This window comes from Salvelinus namaycush, chromosome 7 (genome assembly GCF_016432855.1).
Source record: "Salvelinus namaycush isolate Seneca chromosome 7, SaNama_1.0, whole genome shotgun sequence".
NCBI lineage: Eukaryota > Metazoa > Chordata > Actinopteri > Salmoniformes > Salmonidae > Salvelinus > Salvelinus namaycush.
The window spans coordinates 55700682-55714427 of record NC_052313.1 but is presented as its reverse complement, the minus strand read 5'-3'; the positions used below and the strand labels follow the sequence as shown (position 1 = coordinate 55714427).

Genomic DNA, 13746 nt, shown 5'->3' with positions numbered 1-13746 from the left:
TTGACTGGTACTGTATATATATATATATATTGCATCAGATGATATATATATACAGTACCAGTCAAAAGTTTGGACACACCTATCATTCAAGTGTTTTATTTTATTTGGACAATTTTTATATATATATATATATATATATATATATATATATATATATATATATATATATATATATATATATATATATATAGTGTATCTGACTATCCCTCTGAAGGCATCTCCTTGGTTCTTCTTTGACTATTGTAGCTAACTCAGCCGTCAATCGGTATGTCTCCGCTGTTGTGTTCTGTGGGTTCCTGCCTGTGACTAGTTGTTCTCTGGCTTACTCCTTAGCTATGTCAACCGTGGTGGTTGGCTAGCTAGGCTAGTAGGCTAAAATAATTAACTTTAGTTGGCTGGCTTAGATAACTGCATATACCGGTAACATTATTTGGTAACTGGTTAAATGGCGTTATGTATTTCCAAAACGTTGCTTTACTTTAATGTAGCTGTAAGCTAGGTGATTATAGCAACTGTCTGACTTACCCAGTACTAATGTAACATTAGCAAGCTAGTAGGGCTAACGTTAGCAGGCTAGTTGGCTAGCAACCTTGCAAGCTGATTTGTTACAATAAATTCATAAAGTATTTGCTGCAAATTAAATTGAAAACAGTAGTCATGACTGTAAACGATTTGGTTTAATTTGAAGTTATACGTCACACCCCGCAAATGTTCTTTTGTGAAATGACTTCAGCATTCTTATCAGTTTTAGTACACATAACGTTTCTCCTCCAAGAAAGCCGGATTGCTTTCATCTTAGCTTTGGGTGACAGACAGACCTTAAAAAACACACATTCTAAAGACAACGATCGACATTCAGTCACAGAAAGAAAGACAGACAGGTAATGTGTTGGTCTCCTACCTGTGGGGATGTGGTTGAGGGCAGATGTCTTCAGGACATCCAGCTGCTGCTCCTTGCCCAGGAGTCCCTCTGTGGGAGAGGGAGAGAACTCCGCTTCAAATATGGTCCGCAACATTGAGACAACCCTCCCGCAATCAACCGACAACCGACCGAACTACACCTCTCTGAGAGGGAGCCACCGCGGCATCAGCCTAACGGAGCAACCGTCGCTTCGCTATGGACCCAGAGAGCCTGAATCGCCTGGAAACAGCAGAGAATCTACGCTGGGAACTCATGCTGAGATGCCAGGGGTTCTCTGCCCTGAAGGAAGCTTAGTGGAATGGCACCGTTCATTCATCAGACAGTGTGTGTGTGTGTGTGTGTGTGTGTGTGTGTGTGTGTGTGTGTGTGTGTGTGTGTGTGTGTGTGTGTGTGTGTGTAGGCTGGTTGTTGGGCTCGGCTGAAACTGGCTGTGCTCAGCATAGCAAGTGTGGGAGAAAGGGATGGAGAGAGAAGGGGAGAGGGTGGGAGAGAAAAGGAGGAGGGGAAAGGTAAAAATAACACTCCCTTTGGGTACAGCGCGCGCACACACACACACACACACACCTAGCTGTGTGCCCATGCCTCTCTCCCGTCTGTGTACGTAGGCACCGAGGCTGAAATTATAGTGGCAACATGAAAAGGCTTTTGTACCAGCCGAGCCCTGGGAAGACAGGGCTATAAATAGACCAACCACAGAGGAGAGGAGGGGGGAGAGAGGAGGGGGGAGACGGAAGGGAAACTGGGTAGGGGCTGAGATGAAGAGAAAAGGAGGGGGAGGGAACAGGGGCTATAGAGAAAATGATCAACAAGAAAAAAGGAGGGAAAGGAAAGAATCAGGGAAACGAGAGGCTACGATATTAGAGAGATCAGAGAGCATAATGACATGGCCAGCCGCAACAAAACACCTCAGAAAAGGGCATGGCCTACAGATGCAAAAACGAAAAACAAATCTCCCCTCTCTCTCACACAAACACACAGGTTTGCTGTCCAGATAAGCACACTTGGCAGTGGCGTACATAATGTTGCATCAAGCCATGAAGATGCTTTGCTTTCTTTAACTTCTTTAAAAACAGATAGGCGTGGAAAACAACATGTGGGGTCCCTTCGGGGGAAAGAAACAGGAAAACAGGCTAGCGTCTTGCTGTGTTTGGTCTATTTCTGGAGCTCTCCCTGGACCAGACACACACAGAGGTTTAATTAGCTACGGGCCTTGGGCTATACCATGCAGTACTAACTCAATCTGCTGTGTGTGTGTGTGTGGGGGGGGGTATATTCTCAGTTCTAGCTTTAGGAGCCGTCTGTATGTCTGCTTCACCTTGCAGATCAGGGAGGATGAGGCAAAACATGGTGCAAAAGAGGCCATTTATGACAAATAGCAATGTGTGATCAAAGCCTTGTTGAGTATTTTATCTTCAGAGTTACAGTGAGCAGTCCAGGTGTGGCCAGTGAGAATGAGAGTGAGAGAAAGAGAGTGAGAGAGTGAGAGTGAGAGAGTGAGTGTGAGAGAGTGACAGAGAGGACAGATGGCAGACCCACACGTTACCTCTCAGATGACCCAGATTGACGTCCACTGTTTATAGGACTACACACAGACACACACTGTTAATATACACAAACACACACCGTTAATACACACAGACACACGCTGTTAATATACACAAACACACACCGTTAATACACACAGACACACTACTAACACACACAGACACACAATGTTAACATACACAGACACTCACCGTTAATATACACAAACACACACCGTTAATACACACAGACACACTACTAACACACACAGACACACAATGTTAACATACACAGACACACACCGTTAATACACACAGACACACTACTAACACACACAGACACTCACCGCTAATACACACAAACACTCACCGTTAATACACACAGACACACTACTAACACACACAGACACACAATGTTAACATACACAGACACACACCGTTAATACACACAGACACACTACTAACACACACAGACACTCACCGCTAATACACACAAACACTCACCGTTAATACACACAGACACACTACTAACACACACAGACACACAATGTTAACATACACAGACACTCACCGCTAATACACACAAACACTCACCGTTAATACACACAGACACACTACTAACACACACAGACACACAATGTTAACATACACAGACACTCACCGTTAATATACACAAACACACTGCTAACACACACAGACACACACTGTTAACATACACAGACACACACTGTTAACATAGACAGACACACTGCTAACACACACAGACACACAATGTTAACATACACAGACACACACCGTTAATACACACAGACACACTACTAACACACACAGACACTCACCGCTAATACACACAAACACTCACCGTTAATACACACAGACACACTACTAACACACACAGACACACAATGTTAACATACACAGACACTCACCGCTAATACACACAAACACTCACCGTTAATACACACAGACACACTACTAACACACACAGACACACAATGTTAACATACACAGACACTCACCGCTAATACACACAGACACACTGCTAACACACACAGACACACAATGTTAACACACACAAACACTCACCGTTAATACACACAGACACACTGCTAACACACACAGACACACAATGTTAACATACACAAACACTCACCGCTAATACACACAAACACTCACCGTTAATACACACAGACACACTACTAACACACACAGACACACAATGTTAACATACACAAACACACACCGTTAATACACACAGACACACTACTAACACACACAGACACACAATGTTAACATACACAAACACTCACCGTTAATACACACAGACACACTACTAACACACAGACACACAATGTTAACATACACAGACACTCACCGTTAATACACACAAACACTCACCGTTAATACACACAGACACACTACTAACACACACAGACACACAATGTTAACATACACAGACACTCACCGCTAATACACACAGACACACTGCTAACACACACAGACACACACTGTTAACATACACAGACACACACTGTTAACATAGACAGACACACTGCTAACACACACAGACACACACTGTGAATACACACAGACACACACTGTGAATACACACAGACACACACTGTGAATACACACAGACACACACCGTGAATACACACAGACACACACCGTGAATACACACAGACACACACCGTTAATACACACAGACACACACCGTTAATACACACAGACACACGCCGTTAATACACACAGACACACTGCTAACACACACAGACACACACCGTTAATACACACAGACACACACCGTTAATACACACAGACACACTGTTAACACACACAGACACACACCGTTAATACACAAACACACACCATTAATACACACACGCCGTTAATACACACACGCCGTTAATACACACACGCCGTTAATACACACACGCCGTTAACACACACAGACACACTGCTAATACACACACCGTAATACACACAGACACACTGCTAACACACACAGACACACACACACCGTTAATACATACACTGCTAATACACACAGACACACTGCTAATACACAGAGACACACACTGCTAATACACACACGCCGTTAATACACACAGACACACACCGCTAATACAGACACACTGCTAACACACATAGACACACTGCTAATACACACAGACACACACTGTTAATATTCACAGACACACACCGTAATACACATAGACACACTACTATTACACAGACACGCTGTTAATATACACAGACACTGTTAATATACACAGACAGAAACACTTAATACACACTACTAATACACAGACAAACACTAACACACACAGCTAATACACAGACACATGCAAACCAATGTCAGATGATATCTCCGCAAATCACACCCAAATGATCCAGCTCCCTGCAGCCGGACTTTACTATGGAAATTAGGTGTGTGTGTGTGTGTCTGTGTGTGTGTGTGTGTGTGTGTGCGACTATGTTACAGGTCGACCATGTAGAATTGTTAGCATCACTACTAGAGTGGCCAAACTGGTAGTACTGTAGTCCAACTAGACCAAACTGTTAGTACTGTAGTCTCCAACTAGACCAAACTGTTAGTACTGTAGTCTCTAACTAGACCAAACTGTTAGTACTGTAGTCTCTAACTAGACCAAACTGTTAGTACTGTAGTCTCTAACTAGACCAAACTGTTAGTACTGTAGTCTCTAACTAGACCAAACTGTTAGTACTGTAGTCTCTAACTAGACCAAACTGTTAGTACTGTAGTCTCTAACTAGACCAAACTGTTAGTACTGTAGTCTCTAACTAGACCAAACTGTTAGTACTGTAGTCTCTAACTAGACCAAACTGTTAGTACTGTAGTCTCTAACTAGACCAAACTGTTAGTACTGTAGTCTCTAACTAGACCAAACTGTTAGTACTGTAGTCTCTAACTAGACCAAACTGTTAGTACTGTAGTCTCTAACTAGACCAAACTGTTAGTACTGTAGTCTCTAACTAGACCAAACTGTTAGTACTGTAGTCTCCAACTAGACCAAACTGTTAGTACTGTAGTCTCCAACTAGACCAAACTGTTAGTACTGTAGTCTCTAACTAGACCAAACTGTTAGTACTGTAGTCTCTAACTAGACCAAACTGTTAGTACTGTAGTCTCTAACTAGACCAAACTGTTAGTACTGTAGTCTCTAACTAGACCAAACTGTTAGTACTGTAGTCTCTAACTAGACCAAACTGTTAGTACTGTAGTCTCTAACTAGACCAAACTGTTAGTACTGTAGTCTCTAACTAGACCAAACTGTTAGTACTGTAGTCTCTAACTAGACCAAACTGTTAGTACTGTAGTCTCTAACTAGACCAAACTGTTAGTACTGTAGTCTCTAACTAGACCAAACTGTTAGTACTGTAGTCTCTAACTAGACCAAACTGTTAGTACTGTAGTCTCTAACTAGACCAAACTGTTAGTACTGTAGTCTCTAACTAGACCAAACTGTTAGTACTGTAGTCTCCAACTAGACCAAACTGTTAGTACTGTAGTCTCCAACTAGACCAAACTGTTAGTACTGTAGTCTCTAACTAGACCAAACTGTTAGTACTGTAGTCTAACTAGACCAAACTGTTAGTACTGTAGTCTCTAACTAGACCAAACTGTTAGTACTGTAGTCTCTAACTAAACCAAACTGTTAGTACTGTAGTCTAACTAGACCAAACTGTTAGTACTGTAGTCTCTAACTAGACCAAACTGTTAGTACTGTAGTCTCTAACTAGACCAAACTGTTAGTACTGTAGTCTCTAACTAGACCAAACTGTTAGTACTGTAGTCTCCAACTAGACCAAACTGTTAGTACTGTAGTCTCTAACTAGACCAAACTGTTAGTACTGTAGTCTCTAACTAGACCAAACTGTTAGTACTGTAGTCTAACTAGACCAAACTGTTAGTACTGTAGTCTCTAACTAGACCAAACTGTTAGTACTGTAGTCTCTAACTAGACCAAACTGTTAGTACTGTAGTCTCTAACTAGACCAAACTGTTAGTACTGTAGTCTCTAACTAGACCAAACTGTTAGTACTGTAGTCTCTAACTAGACCAAACTGTTAGTACTGTAGTCTCTAACTAGACCAAACTGTTAGTACTGTAGTCTCTAACTAGACCAAACTGTTAGTACTGTAGTCTCTAACTAGACCAAACTGTTCTCTAACTAGACCAAACAGCTCACACATGGAAGGAGGCCACAGCCACACTGTCCACTGTTGTGTTTCTTCCCATGGGAAAATAGACTGCTATGGGATGTGTGTTTTACAATAAATTGGTACTCATTAGGGCCAGGACGGTACCAGTATCGCGATACTCTGTAGTATCGTGGCAAGGACACAAAACACAAAGTGGATTTAACTTCTTTAGAAAAACAGCCCTAATGTTGGAAACAAACATTATGTTGTCATCAAAAGTCATATTTATTTTCCTAGCGATAGCACACGTTTTACATACAGCAGTTATTAAAAGACCAAAGAGTTTGATCTGTTCACAATACTGGTATCATCACAGCCCTAGTCCTCATGTACCCATTTGCAGTCCACGTTCATGCACTCCACGCTCATTAGTAAATCACTCTCTCTCACACACACACACACACACACACACACACACACACACACACACACACACACACACACACACACACACAGAGTCAGGAAGGATGCTCCTGTCTCATTACACTTATTGCACTTCCCCTCCCCGCTGTGTGTACCATGGAGAGATCACACACAGAGGAACAATACCATCAACCAGACAGGCCTCTCCTTAGGAGACACTTCCTCTAGGGCCACCCCATTCACTTCCTGGGGTCAGCATCTGACGTCATAGCAACATGCCCACAATCAGCGACCCCTGACTTCTGGGGCAGGCTCTGACGTCCTGTCATAAAGAGACCCGTTCTGTGAACAGAGTCGACCTTTAGGTTCCCGTTCACACTGGGAGGAAGAGCAGAGAAACATTGGGAGGGTAATGAGTGGAGGAGTAGGCATGTATCTCTGTTTCCCAGCATCACAGACGCCATTTGACATGGCATAGCATGGTTAGATAACATGTGACCTATATGCAATGCATATGAATGATTTAAGGAAGTTGGGCAATATTAATTGAGGAGAAAAGTGAACAAATGTCATTGAAGTGTGGCCTTGGAAGACTGGCTCTAACTCTACACGCTGGGCTTGGTTTGAAAAGACCAACTTTGGTTTGACGATCAGAGAAGGGAAGTTGCCTAGTAAATAAGCCCATCATTAACCTCACACTTTCAGAACCACCAGAACTCAAGAGGCACGAGCGTTGCAATGCCACTAAGAACCTCCTAGCTTCATGTCAGCCTGGCTTATAAGAGATACCCGACAATGAACAAAGAAAACATCAATAAAAAAGTTAGCACTTCAACCAATCGCGCATCCATCCAGCCATCCAGCCATCCAGCCATCCATCCATCCATCCATCCATCCATCCATCCAGCCAGCCAGCCAGCTATTCCACTCACATACCAGACTTTAACTTGATATCGTTGTCCTCCTCCCCTTGCCTGTCCCTCGGAGACAAACAATGACAGGCCGTGTCAAAAGCCAGAATAGGTTTGCTTTCGTCTGTGTAAACTGTAATTGCGGCTGGCAGTACACCCTGTATCCAGTTTCTCTCTGTGTGGAGTTAGGGACATAAAGGCCTCGGGCGGCTCGGGCACACAAAGAGACTCTTTCCTCTCATTATCTCCTTTACCCAGCCGCTGTCTCTAGCCTAATGCCAATTAAAAACAGAGCTGAGGAACAGGCAGAGGGACAAGGCCCCAGTATGGAGCCCATAATGGGGTGTTTGTTTAAGGGGGACGGGACGCTCAGTGGAGCCTTACTCTGGACAGTCAGGTTGGATGGTAGGGTCCAGGGCGGTTTCACCCAGGCAGGACATAACCCCTGGTCCTGGATGTGTTGGGCTGGTGGAGGCTAGAGTGGACCAGGCCAAAGCAGGCCTAAGCCAATTCTTGGTGAGGGAGAGGACAAACTGTCAGGCTGGAAGGTCTGTCAGAAGTTATTGTCAATGGTCATTGGGTGCAATGAGGACATTTGTCAAGAGAAGCTGAAGATGCGCATTTTGACAGAAAGAAATCTGGTTGGACACTTACCAGTACGTACAAAATGCACACGCACGCACACAATGTAACAATGGCCCGGCCATTCCTCAGCTACATCCCAAACTATACCACCTGTCCGAGTACAGCAGGGCCCTCTGTCTGTCCCAACCCACACCCCTCTCCCGGGACTGAATGACCTCACCCAACCACATCACCCTGTCAACAGTGTAACATGTTTATGTTATTCTACGTGTACATATTCTCTGTCTTCACCTGTCTCAAGGTGCCATCAGCACTAGACATCCATCAACACACCTGGGCTCACACTGATAAGAAAGAGATGTGTGTCTACAGGTGTTTGACAGAGAGACAACCATCCCTCCCCTACATGCTATTGAGTTGCATTGACAACAGTTGCTAACAGAAGAGGAGTGTTTTTGCCATGAAGCCTTGTGTTCAGTGTTCTTGTTGTTCTATTTATAGGTCTGCTCTGCAGCACATGACAGCAGCCACTGACAACTGCTCCATCATGCAGAAAATACACACACACACACACACACACAAAGAAACCAGCAACAATGGTTGTTTGTTCACCATGCATTCACTCACGTGTGTTGCTATAAATAGCCCATGGATAAGTGAACGGCTCTCTCATGTGCAGTGGGAGTGATTTTAAACCACACACTATCCAATCCTACTAGAGGTGAAGGGGTTAAACCACACACTATCCAATCCAACTAGAGGTGAAGGGGTTAAACCACACACTATCCAATCCAACTAGAGATGGAGTTAAACCACACACTATCCAATCCAACTAGAGGTGAAGGGGTTAAACCACACACTATCCAATCCAATTAGAGGTGAAGGGGTTAAACCACACACTATCCAATCCAATTAGAGGTGGAGTTAAACCACACACTATCCAATCCAACTAGAGATGGAGTTAAACCACACACTATCCAATCCAACTAGAGGTGAAGGGGTTAAACCACACACTATCCAATCCAACTAGAGGTGAAGGGGTTAAACCACACACTATCCAATCCAATTAGAGGTGGAGTTAAACCACACACTATCCAATCCAACTAGAGATGGAGTTAAACCACACACTATCCAATCCAACTAGAGGTGAAGGGGTTAACCCCTTCACCTCTAGTTGGATTGGATAGTGTGTGGTGGGAGGAGAGAGATCTTCATAATGGACGGAGAGGGGATGACAGGAGGGTAAGGAGACAAAAACAGTGTTCCGCCGTCACACATGCACACTCGCTCTCGTGAACACACACACACACAAACTCAAATTGACACACACACACATACATGCGTACATTTAGACACACACGGTCAGTCTACTAGTTTCACCACTTATTCTCTGAGGAAGAAGATAACATGAAGATCAAACCCTCTGTAGCCAAGATCAGTCTACTCTGATCTGAAGCAGTAAACCACAACCAGGTGTGCTGCTGTTCACCATATGCCTTATATCAGAGAGCCAATCAGCACCTTAAAGTTGTATAATACTACAAACCATTTCCTCTTCGAACCCACATCAACAGGAGCCTTGTATTGGAGGACAAGGAGCAGCATGTTGAGTTCACTGGTTCAACCACATAAAACCCCCATAGAAACAGAGATAGGAGAGGATTGAATTACAGTAGGTTAAAGTCCTTTGTCAATGTGAATAGACTGGACCAGCTTCACTTGTCATCTGCTGGGCCAAAGATGTATTGGCTCAAAAAACGACATCTTTCCCAGGAAAAGATCAAGCTCAAAAAAAGCCACCGCCCAATCACTTACCGAGCGTGCCTCTGCTCTGAATGGAACAGTGTGTGTGTCATGACTCAGTGCCGGGCCAGCTCTAGCTATGGTAAACATGTTTGCGGTGGTTCCAGGAAACCCTTAGAATCACTGAGTGGGACAACGTAAAACCTTGCCGGCTAGAGCCCACTGCTATCATTTCCCAACACTATCAATGTGCTGCTTCCTACGCTGCTGAAATATTAAGCCTATTTATGAGGCCCGGTGGGATACTCGTTCAATATCTCTTCACCACCGCAAAAACAACGTTAGTCTGTGTGCTTAGACATTACGTTCAGTAGATGGTTAAGCAACCTCTGCACTGCAGGCATCCAACTGTTCCACGAGGAAGCTCTAAAACCTAGCAACAACACAGGATGTAAGGGCTAGGGCAGGGGTATAAATCGGTACCAGATTAGAGGGAAACAATGACAATATGCAGTGGAACTAGCTTCGAGGTCCAGAGTTGAGTTTGAAAGGCTTAGGGCCTATGTTTTCCGAATGCGCGTGCATGCTTGCTTTGTGTATGACGAGCATTCAGACTTTTGTCAAAGTAAATCATTAGAAGACAAAAATCTCCGATATGTTCTTCCTAACAAAGGGAAGAATGGAGGAAGAGAAAACTAATGGGACAGCTACAGAGCTAAGGGAGTGACACACCCACACAGTGCTGTGATTGTGGGCAGGCAGGTCTCTTATCTACCGCAGCTAAACTGACAGGCACTGCACAGGGCAGCCCGGGCAGTCACTGCATCGCCATGGGAACTGATGATAAGCGTGCCTGTCTGACCAGTGACCACAACCACAGAGGGGCCGCCGCGGAGGATCATGGGAAAACCACAGGGGCGTGACGGAGAAGACTGACAGGTCCTGGCAGAGAACCACTGGGCTGTTTTTTTGTGTGGGAAAAACTGCAGCAACAGTCTGAAATACCTGGTAACCCCACTGTTTACACTAGGCCTGTAGATCCATTTCAGAGGCCTGCAGATCCATTTCAGAGGCCTACAGATCCATTTCAGAGGCCTACAGATCCATTTCAGAGGCCTGCAGATCCATTTCAGAGGCCTACAGATCTATTTCAGAGGCCTCCAGATCCATTTCAGAGGCCTACAGATCCATTTCAGAGGCCTGCAGATCCATTTCAGAGGCCTGCAGATCCATTTCAGAGGCCTACAGATCCATTTCAGAGGCCTGCAGATCCATTTCAGAGGCCTGCAGATCCATTTCAGAGGCCTACAGATCCATTTCAGAGGCCTACAGATCCATTTCAGAGGCCTACAGATCCATTTCAGAGGCCTACAGATCCATTTCAGAGGCCTACATGTCATATTCAGCTGTGTGAAGAAGGTGTGCTCACCATGTGTATTAGTAGCTCTAGTCTAGCGAGGATCTACAAATCACGTTGTTGAATGGGTATGGACTGACTTTTAATGTGTGAGGACACACAAATGGATCTCTGTGTCACTGGTCACCGTCTGCATCAGCTGATGGTCACCAGGCCTGGCTAAGTAGCTGTGGATATTGTTAACAATGTTTTTTTCCGAATGTAGCACTAAGCATCTTTCAATGAAACTAGGCTACTGTAGCCTGTGTGTGTTAGTGCAAGCGCAATGTTGAGCAGATGTCAACGGCTAATATGCTAAGCTCGCCGAGCAGACAATCACTTCTACGCAAACAGTCATATTTGTTCTCAGATATACGCTCATACAGACTGCACAGTGAACCTGCTGATCCTATTCCTGAGAACTAGCCTATAGCCCAACTTGTAGAGAGATGGGGGGGAGTTTCTTAGAAAAGATTTAGAGGAAGTATAATATTTAAACTGAAGAGCCTGCAATTCCACAAATGATCGACAAAAAGGAGCAAATCAAATCAAAATGTTATTTGTCACAAGAGCCGAATACAACAGGTGAAATGCTTACTTACAAGCCCTTTAACTAACAATGCAGTTAAGAAAAAAAGTGTTAAGAAAGTATTAACTAAAATAAACTGAAGTTAAAAAAAAGCAGCTGGAAGTAAGCTCATAATGGACTCATAATGCCCATGCAGATCATAGACATGGGAACAATCACACACAGGCGCACACACATCTACAGTAGCTCAGTTTAAAGTGAAAGAAGAATGGAGAGAGAAAAAGAAAGGGTTGGTATCACACTATACTCACAGAGAAAAGGATGGAGAATCTCCAACAAGCATTAGACTGGATTTAAAACTCTAAGTGTTGAGGCTAACTAATCCAGGCATCAACTAACGATGTAATGTGCTTACTTTGGCTTGAGCTCGGCTGGGGAGTGAGGACTACCTAGTATGGTGTAGACCTACCTCTAAGGTTTCTCACAACTTAGGACAATCCTATATGGCACCCTATTCCTTATATAGTGACTGTCAAAAGCTAGTACACTAGGCAATTGGGTGCCACTTAGTACGCAGAGCAGTATGTATTCAAGTCAAATTTAAACATCATGGCCGCCACATGAATTAAGTCCAACTATCAAGACTCTTGAAATAAAATGGCCGATATCATAATATTTGAAGTACTCCAGGTACTGTAAGCCTGCCTTGGGCTCCTAGCGGATGTGGTATAGGTGTGATTCCTATATGAAACATTATGGAGTCTTAAAAGGAAGCCTGGGTAAGGCAAAAATGTCATAAATATGCCAACTTTGATAAATTATTTCACAATTATGCTTTTATATACAAATGTCAAATATATGTCAGCCATCCTTCCTCCAAAGGACCATCCTATGAATATAATTTTGAGAAAATCATGATATTTTCTTGTCCTGGTATCGTCAGGAATCATTCATAATATATACTTTATGGCTGGAGGGGTTACCTCTGAGCCTTTTCAGGGGCACTCCAGTTGTTACCTGGGCGATGATATTTATAGTGCACACATCCCCCAGTGTGTTAGGTAAACACGGCAAATCGCACCATCCACAACAGTAGAGACCTTTAGTTAGCCTAACTCTTTAACGTGGACGCAATTTGAAGAACACAGGCGGAACAGTAGGACACTTCACATCATCATACTGTATATTCAATCATGTGCACAAATGACATTTTCTACAGAACAAGCCAAAGAAACAGAAAATACCCTAAATATTATTTTGAGTGAGTCCACGTCATCGTTTCTTATTGACCTCAATAAGATTTGACAGGGAGGTATTCTGAGATGGTACAGCTACACAAAGCACAACATTAGGCCTACGTGAGATGGATCCAGTGAGCATGGTAAATGGCTTACCTTGGTGACTGTGTGATGTCATTGTTGACAGGATGGTCCTTGGAGAATCCACAGTGAAGTTTAAAATATACGGCCTGGAGAGGAGGAGGACGGGACAGGTGGAGTGTGTGTAGGTCGGGGGGGTTAGTGTGTGTGTGGGTCGGGGGGGGTTAG

The 13746-nt window shown here is 43.8% G+C and overlaps 1 protein-coding gene across 3 annotated transcripts in view; it reads right to left on the bottom strand.

The window, feature by feature from the left end:
- LOC120051480 (histone deacetylase 4-like) overlaps positions 1-13746 on the bottom strand; it is a 69617-nt gene extending 55871 nt beyond the window's left edge. For 2 of the 3 annotated variants that reach the window (XM_038998363.1, XM_038998364.1), the window contains exons 1-2: positions 13594-13746; positions 902-970 (exon numbers count right to left, since the gene is read on the bottom strand). In XM_038998363.1, coding sequence (XP_038854291.1) covers positions 902-970; positions 13594-13615 — 91 coding nt within the window. In that variant the 5' untranslated portion in view covers positions 13616-13746. The remainder of the gene's footprint in view (positions 1-901; positions 971-13593) is intronic. The other variant, XM_038998367.1, reaches the window with a different exon arrangement.